This window comes from Schistocerca nitens, chromosome 10 (assembly GCF_023898315.1).
Source record: "Schistocerca nitens isolate TAMUIC-IGC-003100 chromosome 10, iqSchNite1.1, whole genome shotgun sequence".
Taxonomy (NCBI): Eukaryota; Metazoa; Arthropoda; class Insecta; order Orthoptera; family Acrididae; genus Schistocerca; species Schistocerca nitens.
In genome coordinates, this window is record NC_064623.1 from 217912818 (window position 1) to 217934698 (window position 21881).

The 21881-nt window shown below is 46.1% G+C and overlaps 1 protein-coding gene across 1 annotated transcript in view; it reads left to right on the forward strand.

Annotated features, from left to right (window-relative positions):
- The first annotated feature begins 2700 nt into the window (after positions 1-2700).
- The window catches only part of LOC126210012 (dehydrogenase/reductase SDR family member 11-like), a 54707-nt gene continuing 35526 nt past the window's right edge, over positions 2701-21881 (forward strand). The window contains exon 1 of the mRNA XM_049939117.1: positions 2701-2759. Within this exon, the coding sequence (XP_049795074.1) occupies positions 2701-2759 (59 nt within the window). The remainder of the gene's footprint in view (positions 2760-21881) is intronic.

The following is a 21881-nucleotide window of genomic DNA, read 5'->3' on the forward strand; positions in this document are numbered from 1 at the left end:
TACTTGTGTCGATCCACGGTGTCTTCCAGAATGTCGAGATCGCCCAGAGAATGCAAAAAAAAAAAAAAAAAACATTTCCCATCCCAGACCATAACGTTCCCTTCTTGTTTGCTGTCAGGAGTTTGACGCTGTACATGTCACCTGCCATCTGTCCAATGGAGCATAAAACGAGATTCATCCGGAAAGCCCACCTGTGGCTACTCAGTGTGTAATGGACCTACGCTTTCGGATGACTGAAATGACACGTGTTCCACTTCGGTTGTGGTTGGTCTTTTTCCTGGGAACAGTCATCCATTCTTCACTTTAGATGCAGTCAGTCTCGTTCCATTGTTGCTCCGTTTCTCGTTCCCGCCTAGGTCTCGTTTTGTCGGTTTTGTTATTTTCTGTGTAATCACTCGTTCCTCGTCGCAGTTCAGCTTTTTCTAACTATACAATTTATGCAAGTATTTCTCGGGCAACAAAAAAAGCAATCCGCTGTTCCCTTTGTCATTTGAATCAACTGTAAAACACATACATATCGCAAGGCAAGTCGTTTTGTTTTTTCTCCAAGCAAGAGCGTCAGCCACTTTATTTGCTATTTGTAGATTTTTTTTTAAATTTAATATGCTTGATTGAACGACTAGTTATTAAGATAGATTTTATTACTTTTTGTTGCGGTATAGGAAAGTTCACATGGGACTTGATATTTTCGCATTTCTTCCAAAAATGGAACATAACATTAAGGGAGGTTCTTATTTCTCAAGTTTTGTTGTTTCTTTCTGGTAGCCCGTAGTTTGGTTTCTTTGTACAAAAACATGCTTTGCGCGTGTTTTCGGCTCAGTACGAAAGAGGAAGTAGTGTCTATCCATTTCAAAAAATCGTACAATAACATAAAATCGCATTTACTTTTTATCTCAGTAATTATTGTTCAGAAGTAACTTGCTGACAAAATACTTTTTTACTTTGAACTTGATTATTAGTACCGTATTCCTGCACTGACGCCTATAAACATGTTAGTTACTAAGCGTATCAGGCACCCAATATAAATTATTTATTACAGTGTTCCACGTGCTTGACGCCTGTCTCAGGAGTATAATTTACAACTGTTAGTTTAAAAATTATGTGCAGTGCGTTGGCAACATCTCCATTTTTGTGGCACTGCGAAAAATCTGTCTTGAGGAACATGTCAGCCAAAACAAATCTGTGCAAAGATACTCTTATTGCATTAGAAACTAAATGTTTTATCCCATTAGTCGTAAATATTGGGATTTGATCGATTCCTATTTCAATCTTCATATATTTTTGACGCATTGTTCTCTTTCGTAATTCAGTTTATTGGCTGATTTCGTTTCTGATTCAGAAGATGAAGGCGACACGACAGAGAACAGGAACCATAAATGTATTTTTTTTTGTTTTTTCTTTTCGTATTTGTTAAGCCACACGGGGGGCATCACCATTGACTACCTGATACACGTACATGAAGTTCTGAAAGAATTCTGAAGTCGAAATACAGTACTTTGGCTTCTGAAGCACCACAGGGTCATGCTCCGACTTACATACTACATGGAAATTAAAAATAGAACAAGGTGTTTCCTTGTCGTCGTAATCCAACTTCATCATGTAACACAAACTTTTTCAATACATAAATAGCTATCGCCATCCACCTTTCATAATGGATCCTCTTGGAGCGCGAAAAGGTCCTCCGTGAAAAAGTTCTTCGAGAAAAGTGTTCGCATTTAATTTAAAACCTATCAATGTAATCCTCGCATACATGTTATGCCTGAAATGCAAAAATAAGAGGTATTTTTCCAAAATATTTTCAGTCAAAATACACGCACCTCTAAAAGAGATCGTATTTTATGCTGTTGTGACAGAAACTTAGGATTTAATTGAAAAGCGGTTCAGCGCGAGTTTCATGAACAACACTTTCCTAACCTTTTCCGTAGTAAGTTAAATGACCGAAAGATACCTAAAATTATCACCATTGCGCTAGTAGTGAACTTTTACTTCATTTTCAAATACATCGGTGACTAAAATTTATATTTTAAATACAATAATACGTATTAACTGAATTCTTGAATTTCGCATTCGTTTCTCTCTCGTCTGTTGATGGTTCCCTTTGCTCACTCAGTTCTCTTTGCCCGATACATGATTGATTCCATGCCTGTTCCTTGGGGTTCCTTTCAACTCGTGACTGATCAAAACTTGCTTATCATTTTCATTTGCAAAGATCTTCAAAGCAATCATGTGAGATATGTATACAAGATTAGGAAAAAAATCGTGGTTTTTTTTTTCACTTACGATATTCTGGCGACTTAGTTACCCCTGCTGCTGATACAAAGTTTCTAATGTTTGTACGCAGTTTCTCAACTACTGTGTCGATGAAGAGATTTTTCCAACGAAATCTTTACTTACCACACAGATAGTATCACACTTCCTTGCGTAGTTACTTTACACACGCACACATGGTAAAATACAGCTATAATGTAGTTTTCACACCAGTAATGCATACACAAGCACGTATTACTCCGTGTAAACCGTCAGAAAACGAAGACGTTTTGGTTTCTTCTATTACGAGCTTGCCTCGAAAGTGAGGGGCGACTGCGCTAGCTCACAGTTGGTCGTGAACAGGTTCCGGAATCCGTACCGTACTTCCGCTCAGGTCGACCACGCCTCTCTCAGCCTGTCTTGTGGTCACTGACCCATCACGTCACCCGACCAATGCTTTCTCAGAAGGCACTCAGCTACGGAAATCGAAGTAAACAACCTGTCTACATAAGGTAATCATGAATTTATGCACTAGTAATACGTGCGAGTATTTGTTTTTTTTTCCTGAAAATTTGTCAAAATTCCACCTGGCATGCGCAGTTAGTCAAAGAAACTTCGGATAAGTCCGAGTAGCACTCTATCAGAGAGGTCACCGAGCAGAGTCAAAAGTTCATCCATCCCGGAAGTAGGGAATCTCGACTATTTTTGCCAAGGTATCGTTCCCGATAATTCCAAACTTTCGAGAATGACAAAAAAAAAATGGCGTGTCATGTAATTACGAGTTAACAATTTTCGGATTTTTCTGTTTATTTGTACTCTGAAATCATGCTTCCTGTCAAGTTACGTGATTGTAGATCAACGGGAAGGACGGTACAGGTTTTGATGAGCGAGGCAGCTCGTATCAAAATATGTGACATAGGTGACCGCATCTCCTGACTGCTTTCAGTTAGACAGCGTTTTTACATCGTGAAGGCAAGCTAGACCTTAATATATTACAGAAATTTCAAGTTGGTAGGCCTACTCGTTCCTGAGATAAACGGTTTTTGACAGGCAGACAGACAGGCAACAGGCAACAAGGTGATCCAATAAGGTTGCGTTTTTACCGATGGAGGTACGGAACACCCAAAAAAAGGAACAATGAGTGAGTAACAATGAACGGTTCCCAAAAAAGAGCCATCAACATTGAACTAGTTCGCAAGGACGATCGAGATTGCCCATCTCTAACGTTAACTCCGATCAGTCCAAGTAATTCCTACATGAAGAAAAAAGGGTCGACGGGGAAGAGACATGGGATCCACTACTACAAAAAGAATTTTTAGGACTGAATATAAGACAGAATGGGTGCATAACATTCCATCAGATCATTGGGGGGGGGGGGGGGGGGAGTGGGAGCGAAACGACTACTCGGGTCAGTGCGTAGAATATCTGTGATTGGCGATACACTATCAGACATTCAGAAATACACCATCCACACGATTCCGAAAACTTTCAACAGTGGAGAAGTCCGAGAGCTAGCGCACAATCAGCTTAACGGCCCAGACATCCAAATTGTTGACAAGAATAATATACATAAGAATGGGAAATTACATTGAGGATCTGTTAGATGACAATAAGTTTGGCTTTAGGACAGGTAAAGGCACCAGAGGAGCATTTCTGACGTTGAGGTTGATAATGCAAGCAAGACTGAAGAAAGATCAAGACATGTTCATAGGATTTCTCGACTTGGAAAAAGCGATCGACAATGTAACGGGTGCAAGATGTTCGAAATTCTGAGAAAAAAAAATTGGGTAAATTATATGGAAAAGCAGGTCATATACAGTATGTACAGAAACCAAGAGCGAACAGGATGGCTAGAAGATCAAGAACGAAGTGCTCGGTTTACAACGGGTGTAAGGCAGCGATGTAGTCCTTTGTCTCTATTGTTCACCCTGTACATCGAAGAAATAATGACGGAAATAAAACAAAGATAAAAAACTGGGATTAAAATTCAAGGTGAGAGGATATCAATGATCAATTGAAGACATAAAATGCGTCCGTGATCATACACTCCTGGAAATTGAAATAAGAACACCGTGAATTCATTGTCCCAGGAAGGGGAAACGTTATTGACACATTCCTGGGGTCAGATACATCACATGATCACACTGACAGAACCACAGGCACATAGACACAGGCAACAGAGCATGCACAATGTCGGCACTAGTACAGTGTATATCCACCTTTCGCAGCAATGCAGGCTGCTATTCTCCCATGGAGACGATCGTAGAGATGCTGGATGTAGTCCTGTGGAACGGCTTGCCATGCCATTTCCACCTGGCGCCTCAGTTGGACCAGCGTTCGTGCTGGACGTGCAGACCGCGTGAGACGACGCTTCATCCAGTCCCAAACATGCTCAATGGGGGACAGATCCGGAGATCTTGCTGGCCAGGGTAGTTGACTTACACCTTCTAGAGCACGTTGGGTGGCACGGGATACATGCGGACGTGCATTGTCCTGTTGGAACAGCACGTTCCCTTGCCGGTCTAGGAATGGTAGAACGATGGGTTCGATGACGGTTTGGATGTACCGTACACTATTCAGTGTCCCCTCGACGATCACCAGTGGTGTACGGCCAGTGTAGGAGATCGCTCCCCACACCATGATGCCGGGTGTTGGCCCTGTGTGCCTCGGTCGTATGCAGTCCTGATTGTGGCGCTCACCTGCACGGCGCCAAACACGCATACGACCATCATTGGCACCAAGGCAGAAGCGACTCTCATCGCTGAAGACGACACGTCTCCATTCGTCCCTCCATTCACGCCTGTCGCGACACCACTGGAGGCGGGCTGCACGATGTTGGGGCGTGAGCGGAAGACGGCCTAACGGTGTGCGGGACCGTAGCCCAGCTTCATGGAGACGGTTGCGAATGGTCCTCGCCGATACCCCAGGAGCAACAGTGCCCCTAATTTGCTGGGAAGTGGCGGTGCGGTCCCCTACGGCACTGCGTAGGATCCTACGGTCTTGGCGTGCATCCGTGCGTCGCTGCGGTCCGGTCCCAGGTCGACGGGCACGTGCACCTTCCGCCGACCACTGACGACAACATCGATGTACTGTGGAGACCTCACGCCCCACGTGTTGAGCAATTCGGCGGTACGTCCACCCGGCCTCCCGCATGCCCACTATACGCCCTCGCTCAAAGTCCGTCAACTGCACATACGGTTCACGTCCACGCTGTCGCGGCATGCTACCAGTGTTAAAGACTGCGATGGAGCTCCGTATGCCACGGCAAACTGGCTGACACTGACGGCGGCGGTGCACAAATGCTGCGCAGCTAGCGCCATTTGACGGCCAACACCGCGGTTCCTGGTGTGTCCGCTGTGCCGTGCGTGTGATCATTGCTTGTACAGCCCTCTCGCAGTGTCCGGAGCAAGTATGGTGGGTCTGACACACCGGTGTCAATGTGTTCTTTTTTTCATTTCCAGGAGTGTATTTTGGCACTTTATTTTACAGGTCCATCTTGATCACACAAACGTCTCCACTTGACTATTAACGATTTGGGGTATGCCAGCTTCAGATCTGTTGCAAACAAAAGCAATGTGTACCAACTAAGTTCAGTTTGCTGACGTTAAATCTATAAAAGACCTGACGCTACATAAGAAAGTTAAAAAGTTTTTACATGATTAACAGCCATGTATACCAGCGATACATACCATATACATACCATAAAATATTCTGATGCAGTACCAACGTCAAGCTAAACATGTAGGTATTGCTAGTGATGATCAGAATGCGTCTGGTATTTACACAAAGAAACTGAGACCAGCAGAGAGCACTATAGCTGGGGTATATGGTTAAGCGGCATAGCAAATGTAATGGTTAAAGTGCGGAATGCGTAGTCATTAATCAAAATTACCTTACTTGACAAAACGAGAGTCTGGCAATAAAACATGTACTGACACATTATATGTGGAATCACATCCATACTTAAAATCAAATCAATGATACGATTCGTTGATGACATTGCTCTCCTCGGCGAAACTGAAGAATTACAGAATCTGTCGAATGTAATGAACAGACTAATGAGTACAGAATATGGATTCAGAGTAAATAGACGAAAGACGAAAGTAATGAGAAGTAGCAGAAATGGAAACAGCGAGAAACTTAACATAAAAAATTGGGAATCACCAAGTAGGCCAAGTTAAGGCATTCGGCTAACTAGACAGCAAAATAAGCCATGACAGAGGAAGGAGGACATTAAAAAGCAAACTAGCCCTCGCGAAGAGGGCATTCTCGACCAACAGAAGTCCACTAATATCAGACACAGCCCTTAATCTAAGAAATTTGTGAGAGTGTACATTTGGAGCACAGCATGGGAAACCGGAGAGGAAGAAAAAAAATGGTTCAAATGGCTCTGAGCACTATGGGACTTAACATCTGTGGTCATCAGTCCCCTAGAACTACTTAAACCTAACTAACCTAAGGACATCACGCACATCCATGCCCGAGGCAGGATTCGAACCTGCGACCGTAGCGGTCACGCGGTTCCAGACTGAAGCGCCTAGAACCGCACGGCCACACCAGCCGGCGGAGAGGAAGAGAATCGAAGCATTTGAGATGTGGTTTTACAGAAGCAACGGGTGATCAAAAAGTCAGTATAAATTTGAAAACTTATAAACCACGGAATAATGTAAATAGAGTGGTAAAAATTGACACACATGCTTGGAATGACCTGGGGTTTTATTAGAACCAAAAAAAGGAAACAAAGTTCACAAAATATCCGACAGATGGCCCTGGACAGCAAAACGTCAGTGACTGCGCATGAAATCGTGTATAAAAGGAGCTGTAATGAGAGAGAGAATCAGATGCTCCAGCAGTCGCAGCTTGTTGACGTTACCTGAAAAGGCGCTTTTAGTGAAGCTGTATTATCAGAATGGGGAATGTGCTGGTTCAGCATTACGATCCTATCGCCATAGGAAGGAGATTCGAACGGGTAAACGTCCGTTGACCAATGCAGCTGTGGCGAGAATGATTTCGAAGTTCGAAGCCGCGGGTTGTTTAGACGATAGACCCCGTAGTGGCCGACCGAGCACAAGGCGTAATGCTGCTGGGACAGTTCAGGAAGAAATGGAGACTGTAGCGGGTTCGTCTATGCACCGGGAAGTCAGCGCTCGTGCAGTCGCACGCCGCACCGGCATTCCATACACTACTGTTTGGTTGGCACTTAGGCGTACCCTCCAATGCTATCCGTACAAAATCCATCGGCATCATGAACTGTTACCTGGCAATTTATGTGAAGCGGAGGGCATTTGCGGTGTGGGCGTTTCAAAAGAGGGCGGAAGGTGACGATTGGTTGAGTAACGTGTTGTGGACCGACGAAACTCATTTCACGCTCCGAGAGTCTGTCAACGCCCACAACTGCAGAATTTGGGCTACCGAAAATCCTAGAACTGTCGTGGAAACTCCATTGCACGACGAGAAAGTCACGGTATGGGTTGGATTTACCACATCTACCGTTATCGGGCCTTTTTTCTTCGAGGAAATGCGTGATTCTGGTTTTGTAACTGCTACCGTGACGGGTGAGAGGTACGCCGATATGTTAGAGAATCGCATCATCCCCAGCCTGGCTGATAAACACCTGCTGGAACGTACGAGGTTTATGCAGGATGGCGTTCCACCCCATATTGCTAGACGCGTGAAAGATCTCTTGCGCGCGTCGTTTGGTGATGATCGTGTGCTCAGCCGCCACTTTCGTCATGCTTGTCCTCCCAGGTCCCCAGATATCAGCCCGTGCGATTATTGGATTTGGGGTCACCTGAAGTCGCAAGTGTATCGTGATCGACCGACATCTCTAGGGATGCTGAAAGACAACATCCGACGCCAATGCCTCACCATAACCCCGGACATGCTTTACAGTGATGTTCACAACATCATTCCTCGACTACAGCTATTGTTGAGGAATGATGGTGGACATATTGAGCATTTCCTGTGAAGAACATCATCTTTGCTTTGTCTTACTTTATGCTAATTATTGCTATTCTGATCAGATGAAGCGCCATCTGTCGGAAATTTTTTGAACTTTTTTTTTTTGTTCTAATAAGAGCCCATGTCATTCCAAGCATGTGTGTCAATTTGTACCTCTCTGTCTACATTATTCCGTGATTTATTCAGTTTTCAAATTTATACTGACTTTTTGATCACCCGATATGTTAAAAATTAGGTGGACGCATACATCTACGCCACTATTACTCTGCAATCCACAGTTAAGTGCCTGTCAGAGAGTTCATCGAACACCTTCAAGCTATTTAATACACGATATGTGTCCGGATATGGACAACCACCAGCTGTATAATGAATTGACGACACTGAAAAAATTTTCACTGTCGCCACTCCTTTATACAGCTGATGGTTGTCCACTTTCGCAACCGCGAATACATTTGATGTATTTCGTGACAGCAGTGCCTGCTCCTTCGGGCGTCCATGCATGTCCGAAGGATCATTGCATCGTAATGCTGACTAACAAAGGCACTGCAGCATCGTATTCAAGCTATTCGTCTACCGTTCCCCTCTCGAACGGTGCACGGGAAAAACGAGCACTGAAATCCTTCTCTGCGAACTCTTATTTCTCTTGTTTCATCATGATGATTGTTTGTCCCTATGCAGGTGGACGCCAACACAACATTTTCGCAAGTGGAGGAGCAAGTAGGTGATAGAAACTGCCACGAGAAGATGCTGCCGCGACGAGAAACTTTTTTTTTCAATGATTGCCACCACAATTCACGCGTCATGTCCGTAGCAAACTCTCTCCTATTTTGCGATAACATTAAACGAGCTGCCCTTCAAAAATGGTTCAAATGGCTCTGAGCACTATGGGACTCAACTGCTGTGGTTATCAGTCCCCTAGAACTTAGAACTACTTAAACCTAACTAACCTAAGGACATCACACACATCCATGCCCGAGGCAGGATTCGAACCTGCGACCGTAGCAGTCCCACGGTTCCGGACTGCGCGCCTAGAACCGCGAGGCCACCGCGGCCGGCCGAGCTGCCCTTCATTAAACCTTTTCGATGTCCTCTATCAGTCCCGTCTGATGCGGATCCCACACTGCGCAGCAGTACTCCAGAAGTGGGCGAACAAGTCTCCTTCGTAGACCTGTTTCATTTCCAACGTTTTACGCCTATAAGCCGCGTCTTTGGTGTGCTTTCCTCACAATATTGTCTGCTTGATCGTTCCAAGTTAAATTATTCTTAATTGTATTCCGTAAGTATTTAGTTAAGTTTACAGCCTGTAGATTTGTGCCATTTATCGCGTAACCGATATTTAGCGGATTCCTTTTCGTACTCATCTGGTTGACTTCACACTTTTCGTTATTTAGAGTCAGTTCCCACTTCTTTCGCCATACAGACACAGATTATAAGCTAAGAAATGAGGAGGTTCTCGGCAGGGTAGCGAGGAGAGGACATATGGAAAACACTGAATAGAAGAAGGGACAGGATGAGAGGATTGAGTTAACACTTCAGGGAATAACTTCCATGGTACTAGAAGGAGTTGTAGAGGGTGAAAACTGTAGAGAGAGAGAGAGACTGGAATACATCCAGCAAATACACTGGTATCCAAAATTAAAGCAACGAACGGAAATTTTGCAAGGTTGCGATTATTTTGTCACAAAGTAGTATAAACAGTTGATAGTAAAGCAGAAACAATGTAAAGAATACATAACGTAATGGTTAGGTTAGTGTTGTTTAACGTCCCGTCGACAACGAGGTCATTAGAGACGGAGCGCTAGCTCGGGTTAGGGAAGGATGGGGAAGGAAATCGGCCGTGCCCTTTGAAAGGACCCATCCCGGCATTTGCCTGAAACGATTTAGGGAAATCACGGAAAACCTAAATCAGGATGGCTGGAGACGGGATTGAACCGTCGTCCTCCCGAATGCGAGTCCAGTGTCTAACCACTGCGCCACCTCGCTCGGTGCATAACGTAATCAACTGTAACATGCATAACGGTATTTTTCCAACTTAACGGATTTGCACACACCCTCTGACGGATGGTTAGTGTCCTCAGTATGGGCTGTGACCACCTCTGGCAGCAGTACAGGCCTGACAAGGATGGGGCATGCTGTGAATGATGAAATCAATCTTATGTTGAGGCAATAACGCACATTCGTCCTGCAGAGCTGTATCACAAGTCTTGGAGAGTGGCTGGTGGAGCACGTCTCCCTAGTGCATCCCAGACATTCTCTATGGGATTCAAATTGGGAGAGCGAGCAGGCCACGCGATGCATGCAGTATCTTCTGTTTCCAAGAAAACATCAGCCATGAGGTCGAGCATTATCGTCCATCAATACGAAGTCTGGGCCCACAGCGTCGGCCGCTGTGGCCGAGAGGTTCTAGGCGCTTCAGTCCGGAACCGCGCTGGTGCTATGGTCGTCGCAGGCTCGAATCCTGCCTCGGGCATGGATGTGTGTGATGTCCTTAGGTTAGTTAGGTTTAACTAGTTCTAAGTTCTAGGGGACTGATGACCTCAGATGTTGAGTCCCATAGTGCTCAGCCACTTGAACCATTTTTTCTTGGCCCACAGCACCTCGCAACAACCGCAGATGAGGTCCCAAAATTTCGATTTCGTCACGATACCTGACAGCAGTTAAACCTTTATTGTTTTTTTTTTTTTTTTTTTTTTTTGGTCATTAGTCTACTGACTGGTTTGATGCGGCCCGCCACCGATTCCTTTCCTGTGCTAACCTCTTCATCTCAGAGTAGCACTTGCAACCTAGGTCCTCACTTATTTGCTTGACGCATTCCAATCTCTGTCTTCCTCTACAGTTTTTGCCCTCTACAGCTCCCTCTAGTACCATGGAAGTCATTCCTTCATGTCTTAGCAGATGTCCTATCATCCTGTCCCTTCTCCTTATCAGTGTTTTCCACATATTCCTTTCCTCTCCGATTCTGCGTATAACCTCCTCATTCCTTACCTTATCAGTCCACCTAATTTTCAACATTCGTCTATAGCACCACATCTCAAATGCTTCGATTCTCTTCTGTTCCGGTTTTCCCACAGTCAATGTTTCACTACCATACAATACTGTACTCCAGACGTACATCCTCAGAAATTTCTTCCTCAAATTAAGGCCGGTATTTGATATTAGTAGACTTCTCTTGGCCAGAAATGCCTTTTTTGCCATAGCGAGTCTGCTTTTGATGTCCTCCTTGCTCCGTCCGTCATTGGTTATTTTACTGCCTAGGTAGCAGAATTCCTTAACTTCATTGACTTCGTGACCATCAATCCTGATGTTAAGTTTCTCGCTGTTCTCATTTCTACTACTTCTCATTACCTTCGTCTTTCTCCGATTTACTCTCAAACCATACGGTGTACTCATTAGACTGTTCATTCCGTTCAGCAGATCATTTAATTCTTCTTCACTTTCACTCAGGATAGCAATGTCATCAGCGAATCGTATCATTGATATTCTTTCACCTTGTATTTTAATTCCACTCCTGAACCTTTCTTTTATTTCCATCATTGCTTCCTCGATGTACAGATTGAAGAGTAGGGGCGAAAGGCTACAGCCTTGTATTACATCCTTCTTAATACGACCACTTCGTTCTTGATCGTCCACTCTTATTATTCCCTCTTGGTTGTTGTACATATTGTATATGACCCGTCTCTCCCTATAGCTTACCCCTACTTTTTTCAGAATCTCGAACAGCTTGCACCATTTTATATTATCGAACGCTTTTTCCAGGTCGACAAATCCTATGAAAGTGTCTTGATTTTTCTTTAGTCTTGCTTCCATTTTTAGCCGTAACGTCAGAATTGCCTCTCTCGTCCCTTTACTTTTCCTAAAGCCAAACTGATCGTCACCTAGCGCACTCTCAATTTTCTTTTCCATTCTTCTGTATATTATTCTTGTAAGCAGCTTCGATGCATGAGCTGTTAAGCTGATTGTGCGATAATTCTCGCACTTGTCAGCTCTTGCCGTCTTCGGAATTGTGTGGATGATGCTTTTCCGAAAGTCAGATGGTATGTCGCCAGACTCATATATTCTACACACCAACGTGAATAGTCGTTTTGTTGCCACTTCCCCCAATGATTTTAGAAATTCTGATGGAATGTTATCTATCCCTTCTGCCTTATTTGACCGTAAGTCCTCCAAAGCTCTTTTAAATTCCGATTCTAATACTGGATCGCCTATCTCTTCTAAATCGACTCCTGTTTCTTCTTCTATCACATCAGACAAATCTTCACCCTCATAGAGGCTTTCAATGTATTCTTTCCACCTATATGCTCTCTCCTCTGCATTTAACAGTGAAATTCCCATTGCACTCTTAATGTTACCACCCTTACTTTTAATGTCACCCAACTTTGTTTTGACTTTTCTGTACGCTGAGTTTGTCCTTTCGACAATAATTTCTTCTTCGATTTCTTCTTTTCCATGCAGCCATTTCTTCTTAGCTTTCCCGCAATTCCTGTTTATTTCACTCCTCAGCGGCTTGTATTGCTGTATTCCTGAGTTTCCCGGAACATGTTTGTACTTCCTCCTTTCATCAATCAACTGAAGTATTTCTTCTGTTACCCATGGTTTCTTCGCAGCTACCTTCTTTGTACCTATGTTTTCGTTTCCAACTTCTGTGATGGCCCTTTTTAGAGATGTCCATTCCTCTTCAACTGTACTGCCTACTGCGCTATTCCTTATTGCTGTATCTATAGCGTTAGAGAACTTCAAACGTATCTCGTCATTCCTTAGTACTTCCGTATCCCACTTCTTTGCGTATTGATTCTTCCTGACTAATGTCTTGAACTTCAGCCTACTCTTCATCACTACTATATTGTCATCTGAGTCTATATCTGCTTCTGGGTACGCCTTACAATCCAGTATCTGATTTCGGAATCTCTGTCCGACCATGATGTAATCTAATTGAAATCTTCCTTGATCTCCCGGCCTTTTCCAAGTATACCTCTTCCTCTTGTGATTCTTGAACAGGGTATTCGCTATTACTAGCTGAAACTTGTTACAGAACTCAATTAGTCTTTCTCCTCTTTCATTCCTTGTCCCAAGGCCATATTCTCCTGTAACCTTTTCTTCTACTCCTTCCCCTACAACTGCATTCCAGTCGCCCATGACTATTAGATTTTCGTCCCCCTTTACATACTACATTACCCTTTCAATATCCTCATACACTTTCTCTATCTGCTCATCTTCAGCTTGCGACGTCGGCATGTATACCTGAACTATCGTTGTCGGTGTTGGTCTGCTGTCGTTTCTGATTAGAACAACCCGGTCACTGAACTGTTGACAGTAACACACCTTGTGCCCTACCTTCCCATTCATAACGAATCCTAAACCTGTTATACCATTTTCTGCTGCTGTTGATATTACCCGATACTCATCAGACCAGAAATCCTTGTGTCTTCCACTTCACTTCACGGACCCCTACTATATCTAGATTGAGCCTTTGCATTTCCCTTTTCAGATTTTCTAGTTTCCCTACCACGTTCAAGCTTCTGACATTCCACGCCCCGACTCGTAGAACGTTATCCTTTCGTTGATTATTCAATCTTTTTCTCATGGTCACCTCCCGGAGATCCGAATGGGGGACTATACCGGAATCTTTTGCCAATGGAGAGATCATCATGACACTTCTTCAATTACAGGCCACATGTCCTGTGGATACACGTTACGTGTCTTTAATGCAGTGGTTTCCATTGCCTTCTGCATCCTCATGTCGTTGATCATTGCTGATTCTTCCGCCTTTAGGGGCAATTTTCCACCCCTAGGACAAGAGAGTGCCCTGAACCTCTATCCGCTCCTCCGCCCTCTTTGACAAGGCCGTTGGTAGAATGAGGCTGACTTCTTATGCCGGAAGTCTTCGGCCGCCAATGCTGATTATTTATGAAAATTTAGGCAGTGGCGGGGATCGAACCCGGGACCTAAGACGTTTTGATTATGAATGAAAGACGCTACCCCTAGACCACGAGTCAATATAATTCAGTTACCTTACAGATTAGTAAACATAATCTTTGATATACCATTAGGCACCCTCCTCGATTTCGGTCTCTTTCCCCATTGTTCTGGCCCAGAACGCGTGTTCCACGTTGCAAATACGTGGAGAATCACTCTCTTGACCAAAATCAGGACTCATCTGGCCCACCGTTCGACGGTCCAGGTGGCATGTTGTTGCACTCTAGACGTCCCCTTCTGTAAAGACGCGCCAGCGGTAAACAGACAGCAGCTCTCCAACAAGAAAGGCCACTCTTCTGAAGCCTTGTGTACACTGTCTGCCTCGATACGTCACGTCCAGTGGATGCTGCGAGGTCAGTTGCCAGCTGCCTTGGAGTACTGGGGCGGTACCGTCGTGCCCTTACAGCCAGATAACTGTCCTCTCTTTCTGATGTCGCACGAGGTCGGCCCTGCCCTGGTTTTCAGGGTACAGTTTCGGTTTCTATAAATTGACGCCTCATCCGAGAAACAGGAGAACCATTCATATTAAGCCATCGGACCAAGTAAGTTTGCGACTGTCCTGCTTCCATTCTTCCTATGGCCCTCCACCGCAGAGTGTCTCGTAGGAATCTTCTCCGTACACTACTGCACAGTCTGTGACTGTGTACACAGATTGTGAATGTGGGGCTGGAAACACAATCCCGCTTGATGGGTACCCTGACGTCATTATTCCTGGCATGGTTGTTCGTTGATCGGAGTGCCACCTTCCGTGTAGATGGTTCAAACGGCTCTAAACACTATGGGCTTAACATCTGAGGTCATCAGTCCCCTATACTTATTTCTTTTCTTTTAGTGTTCAACCCTGAGGTTGGTTGGCAGCAGAGCGCCATTCCTATCTCCTGACTGCCTTCCTCTTCTTTTCCACGTATGGGTTACATCCAACGTCATTCATGATCTGTTGCATGTGTGATAACCTTGGTCGCCCTCGCCGATTCCTTCCCTCAAAAGCTCCTTCTGCTATTGTTACAATGATGTTGTTGTGTCGTAGGATGTGCCCTACAAGTTTGTCTCTTCTTGTTTGGATGTGCCTCCATAGAGATCTGGTTTCCTGTACTCTTCTAGGCACCTCTTCATTTGTTACTTTGTCTCTCCAGCTGATCTTCGTCGTCCTTCTATAGCACCACATCTCCATGGCCTCTAGCCGTCTTCTCTCTTCTCTTCCCACTCTCCAAGTTTCACATCCGTATAGGGCCACACTCCAACCGAAACCTTTCGTGACACGTTTCCTTATTTTCAGAGTGATGTTGTTGCTGGTGAGTAAGTTCCTTCTCCGATTGATTTCAATTTTGGCCTTTTGTATTCTGCTCGCAATCTCTTTCCCGCTTCTACCATCCCTTGTGAATTTGCTTTCCAGGTAAGCAAATTCCTCTGTCACTTCCAGCTCCTCTCTTCCAATTCTCATTTTCATATTCTGCTCCTCTACTGCATACCATCACTTTAATCCTTTTTCTTATTTATTGTCATTCCATACAGATTGCATAGAATTTTTTCCATTGTTCTGAGGACTTCCTCTAGATCTTCTTTTGTTTCCGTGACTATAGCAATATCATCTGCATAACGTAGCTGCCCATTAATTTTGATCCCCACCTCAGCAGTTTCTCGAACTTGGTCTATAGCTTCCTGGATGTAAGAGGAGAGAGGGCACATCCTTGCGTTACTCCTTTTCTAATATTTGCTTCTTGTTCCTGGTGACAGTTCCTAATCACTGCCACCTCATTCTTATAGAAGCTGAGTACCACACGGATGTCTCTGTACTTTATTCCACTTTTCCTCTGAACATCTCTTGCCAGAGAACGTTATCAAATGCCTTTTCCATGTCTACAACGGCAATATAAGTTGGTTTATTTTTCCGTAATTTCTTTTCGATAACGAGTCTCAGTGCCAGAATCGCCTCTCTTGTTCACAATCCCCTTCTGAAACCAAACAATCTTCACTCAGCATATCCTCCAAGTTCTCTTCAATTCTCTTCGGAACTATCTTTATGAGAATTTTTGATGCATGTGATATTAGGCTTAGAGTTCGGTAGTGTTCACATTTTGTGGCTGCTGCCTTCTTTGGTACAGGAACAATGATACATTTCTGGAAGTCTGTCGGTACCTCTCCTGTGTTATAGATGGACCTAATAAGTTTACGCAGCATCGTTTTCATGCTGTCACCAGCATTCTTTATTAGTTCTGCAGGCATGTCATCAGTACCAGTTGCTTTGTTGTCTCGTAGTTCTTTTAGAGCTCTGTCAAATTCTTCTTGCAGAATCTCATCTCTTCCTAGACTTCGAACTACTTAAACCTAACTAACCTAAGGACATCACACACATCCATGCGCGAGGCAGAATTCGATCCTGCGACCGTAGTAGCCGCGCGGTTCGGGTCTGAAGCGCCTAGAACCGCTTGACCACAGCGGCCGGCTCCGTGCAGAACACGATCATAACGACATCTGTTGACAGTTTGTGTGATTGTGTCGTGAATTACACATGACGGGGAAATAGCAGATTGTTGCGTTGATTTGTACACTCCTGGAAATTGAAATAAGAACACCGTGAATTCATTGTCCCAGGAAGGGGAAACTTTATTGACACATTCCTGGCGTCAGATACATCACATGATCACACTGACAGAACCACAGGCACATAGACACAGGCAACAGAGCATGCACAATGTCGGCACTAGTACAGTGTATATCCACCTTTCGCAGCAATGCAGGCTGCTATTCTCCCATGGAGACGATCGTAGAGATGCTGGTTGTAGTCCTGTGGAACGGCTTGCCATGCCATTTCCACCTGGCGCCTCAGTTGGACCAGCGTTCGTGCTGGACGTGCAGACCGCGTGAGACGACGCTTCATCCAGTCCCAAACATGCTCAATGGGGGACAGATCCGGAGATCTTGCTGGCCAGGGTAGTTGACTTACACCTTCTAGAGCACGTTGGGTGGCAGGGGATACATGCGGACGTGCATTGTCCTGTTGGAACAGCAAGTTCCCTTGCCGGTCTAGGAATGGTAGAACGATGGGTTCGATGACAGTTTGGATGTACCGTGCACTATTCAGTGTCCCCTCGACGATCACCAGTGGTGTACGGCCAGTGTAGGAGATCGCTCCCCGCACCATGATGCCGGGTGTTGGCCCTGTGTGCCTCGGTCGTATGCAGTCCTGATTGTGGCGCTCACCTGCACGGCGCCAAACACGCATACGACCATCATTGGCACCAAGGCAGAAGCGACTCTCTTCGCTGAAGACGACACGTCTACATTCGTCCCTCCATTCACGCCTGTCGCGACACCACTGGAGGCGGGCTGCACGATGTTGGGGCGTGAGCGGAAGACGGCCTAACGGTGTGCGGGACGGTAGCCCAGCTTCATGGAGACGGTTGCGAATGGTCCTCGCCGATACCCCAGGAGCAACAGTGTCCCTAATTTGCTGGGAAGTGGCGGTGCGGTCCCCTACGGCACTGCGTAGGATCCTACGGTCTTGGCGTGCATCCGTGCGTCGCTGCGGTCCGGTCCCAGGTCGACGGGCACGTGCACCTTCCGCCGACCACTGGCGACAACATCGATGTACTGTGGAGACCTCACGCCCCACGTGTTGAGCAATTCGGCGGTACGTCCACCCGGCCTCCCGCATGCCCACTATACGCCCTCGCTCAAAGTCCGTCAACTGCACATACGGTTCACGTCCACGCTGTCGCGGCATGCTACCAGTGTTAAAGACTGCGATGGAGCTCCGTATGCCACGGCAAACTGGCTGACACTGACGGCGGCGGTGCACAAATGCTGCGCAGCTAGCGCCATTCGACGGCCAACACCGCGGTTCCTGGTGTGTCCGCTGTGCCGTGGGTGTGATCATTGCTTGTACAACCCTCTCGCAGTGTCCGGAGCAAGTATGGTGGGTCTGACACACCGGTGTCAATGTGTTCTTTTTTCCATTTCCAGGAGTGTATTTGAGGCCGTAGGTTGTAATTGGTAGTCTGAGATGAAAAGTTTGGCTGGTTGCATGAAACCAGTCAGAAGGCTGAAGACAAGAACAAAGTCGTGCAGTACGGCCAACTTCGCCATCCGTCGTCTGAAAGCACAACTTGGCAGGGAACACGCCGCGTGGCGAGGCGAGGCGCGCTGGGAACGGCGCGTGTTGCGCGGCTAATTGACAGTGGTCAGCCAGCGGCCTCTCAGGGCTCTCCGCCAGCTCTGCACGCCGCCGCGCGCCACTTAGGCGGCATTTCCTGCGGCCCCCGCGTCTGCCTGGCCGACTCCAGCAGCCGGTGTCGCCTCAGCCGCTACACGCACTCAAAAACTACCGTCCCCTGCAGTCCGAACAAAGCACTGGTCACGCCCCTTTAACCATCAGACACTCTTTCTCCTCACTTACGTTCCCTCGCTTAGTAGCACCTTTCCGCAGCATCTTAATTTCTCTTCCTTAAGGGCGTATCTGAAGGAAAGAGAAATGTTGCGACATTGCAATAAGACATCACTATGCGATATTCATCTCTCTAGACTAGTGGTCTAGCGGTTCTAGGCGCTCAGTCCGGAACCGCGCGACTGCTACGGTCGCAGGTTCGAATCCTGCCTCGGGCATGGATGTGTGTGATGTCCTTAGGTTAGTTAGGTTTAAGTAGTTCTAAGTTCTAGGGGACTGAAGACCACAGATGTTAAGTCCCATCGTACTCACAGCCATTTTTCTCTACACTACTGCCCATTAAAATTGTTACACCAAGAAGAAATGCAGATGACAAGAGGGTATCCATTGCTCAAATATATTATACTAGAACTGACATGTGATTACATTTTCACGCAATGCAAAGATGCTGAGAAATCAGTACCCAGAACAACCACGTCTGGCCGTAATAACGTCCTTAATACGCCTGGGCATTGAGTCAAACAGAGCTTGGATGGCGTGTACAGGTACAGCTGCACATGCAGCTTCAACGCGATACCACAGTTCATCAAGAGTAGTGACTGGCGTATTGTGACGAGCCAATTGCTCGGTCACCATTGACCAGACGTTTTCAATTGCTGAGAGATCTGCAGAATTTGCTGGCCAGGGCAGCAGTCGAACATTTTCTGTATCCAGAAAGGCCTGTACAGGACGTGCAACATGCGGTCGTGCATTATCCTGATGGCCGGCCGAAGTGGCCGTGCGGTTAAAGGCGCTGCAGTCTGGAACCGCAAGACCGCTACGGTCGCAGGTTCGAATCCTGCCTCGGGCATGGATGTTTGTCATGTCCTTAGGTTAGTTAGGTTTAACTAGTTCTAAGTTCTAGGGGACTAATGACCTCAGCAGTTGAGTCCCATAGTGCTCAGAGCCATTTGAACCATTATCCTGATGAAATGTAGGGTTTCGCAGGGATCGAATGAAGGTTAGAGCCACGGGTCGTAACACATCTGAAATGTAACGTCCAGTGTTCAAAGTGCCGTCAATGCGAACAAGAGGTGATCGAGACGTGTAACCAATGGGACCCCATACCTTCAAGCTGGGTGATACGCCAATATGCCGATGACCAATACACCCTTCCAATGTCCGTTCACCACGATGTCACCAAACACGGATGCGACCATCACGATGCTGTAAACAGAACCTGGATTCATCCGAAAAAACGACGTTTTGCCATCCGTGCACCCAGGTTCGTCAAGGGTAACCGCAGCCATGGTCTGCGAGCTGATAGTCCATGCTGCTGCAAACGTCGTCGAACTGTTCGTGTAGATGGTTGTTGTCTTGCAAACGTCCCCATCTGTTGAGTCATGGATCGAGACGTGGCTGCACGATCGGTTACAGCCATGCGGATAAGATGCCTGTCACCTCGACTGCTAGCGATACGAGGGCGTTGGGATCCAGCACGGCGTTCCGTATTACCCTCCTGAACCCACCCATTCCATATTCTGCCAACAGTAATTGGATCTCTACCGACGCGAGCAGCAATGTCGCGATACGATAAACCGCAATCGCGATAGGCTACAATCCGATCTTTATCAAAGTCGGAAACGCGATGCTACGCATTTCTCCTCCTTACACGAGGCATCACAACAACGTTTCACCAGGCAACGCCAGTCAACTGCTGTTTGTGTACGAGAAATCGGTTGGAAACTTCCTCGTGTCAGCACGTTGTAGGTGTCGCCAGCGGTGCCAACCTTGTGTCAATGCTCTGAAAAGCTAATCACTTGCGTATGACAGCATCTTCTTCCTGTCGGTTAAATTTCGCGTTTGTAGCACGTCATCTTCGTGGTGTAGCAATTTTAATGGCCAGTAGTGTATTTCCTCGTTTTTCATTGTTTTTGAGGAAAGCAGACGTCTGGCTATGTGTGGAGGAAGGTTTGAGCTCGCCTTGCTAGAAAGCGAGCGGGCTGTGTGGCCGCGTAGCTGTTCCGACGGGTCCACAGGGGCTGTGGTGGGGGGAGGCCGGGTCAGAGGCTGCAGGAGCATCTGCACTAAGCCCCTGACCGCCCATTTTAGCTACGAATGCGGTTTCCTCCTTTGAAAGGAGTTGCCGACTAGCCCCCATAGGATTTCGATGTGTGACGAATTCAACTTTCGGTACGCAGAACGGAAAGAATACGAAGTAAATATTCCAGAATTCGGATGAAGAAAAGCTGCCAGCATGAGTAACTAAGAAGTAGATAACTTCGGAATAGTGAAGTAACTTTTAATAAAAGCAAGTCTTCCGGCCCAGAGTGTATACCTACCCTGATGTAATAGCTCCATAGTTAACAATCATATACAACCGCTCGCTCGACGAAAGATCTGTACCCAAAGACTGGAAAATTGCACAGCTCTGAAGAAATGCAGTAGGAGTAATACACTGTATTACAGGTCCGTATCATCAACATAGATTTGCAGCACGATTTTAGAAAATACAAGCGTTGACTGAATGCCTCCACCTTCGTAAGTGTACAACAGTTGGCAGCATTGGTATGCGGCAGGTACCGGCTTGTTCCGTAGCCTCTTCTCTACAGCTCCAGTTGGCGGCAAGCCTCAGCATTGAACGGTTGTGTTGTTACAGTGTAAAGTATGGAACCCTGCGTAGGCGGCCGGTCATTGCGTTTTAAGCAACGCACACTCATTGAATTCTTGACAGCAGAAGGAGATTCATCAGAGAATGAAAGCAGTTCACGGTGATTGTGTTGATGTGACTATTGTGCGTCGTTGGGCGAGTATGTTTAAAATGTTGAGGCGGGAACATGTGACCTGCGTGACAAAAAAAGAGTTGGACGTCCTGTGACAGCAACCACCGAGATTCACAAGCAAAATGTTGACACATTTATTCAGGACGATTGTCGTATCACTCAGAGAGACACTGCAAGCACAGTCGGCATTTCACGAGAACGAGTGGTTCACATTATTGCTGTGCTTGGCTGTCGGAAGATCTGTGCTCGATGGGTACCCCGGATGCTGACTCCTGAAATGAAAGGGCACAGCCTTTAAATTTGCCAGGAACTCCTCTCGGGTTACGAGAATGAAAGTGACGTCTTTCTCCATTCAATTGTGAAAGGAGACGAAACGTGGGTACACCATTACGACCCGAAGACGAAACGTCGGTATGTGGAATATCGACACGAAGACTCGCCCCAGAAAAAGAAATTCAAGACGCAGCCCTCAGCTGGAAAAATCATAGCCAGTGTTCTGGGACGCAGACGGTCTTATCCATGTCGATTTCCTTGATCGTGGAGCAAGAATAAAT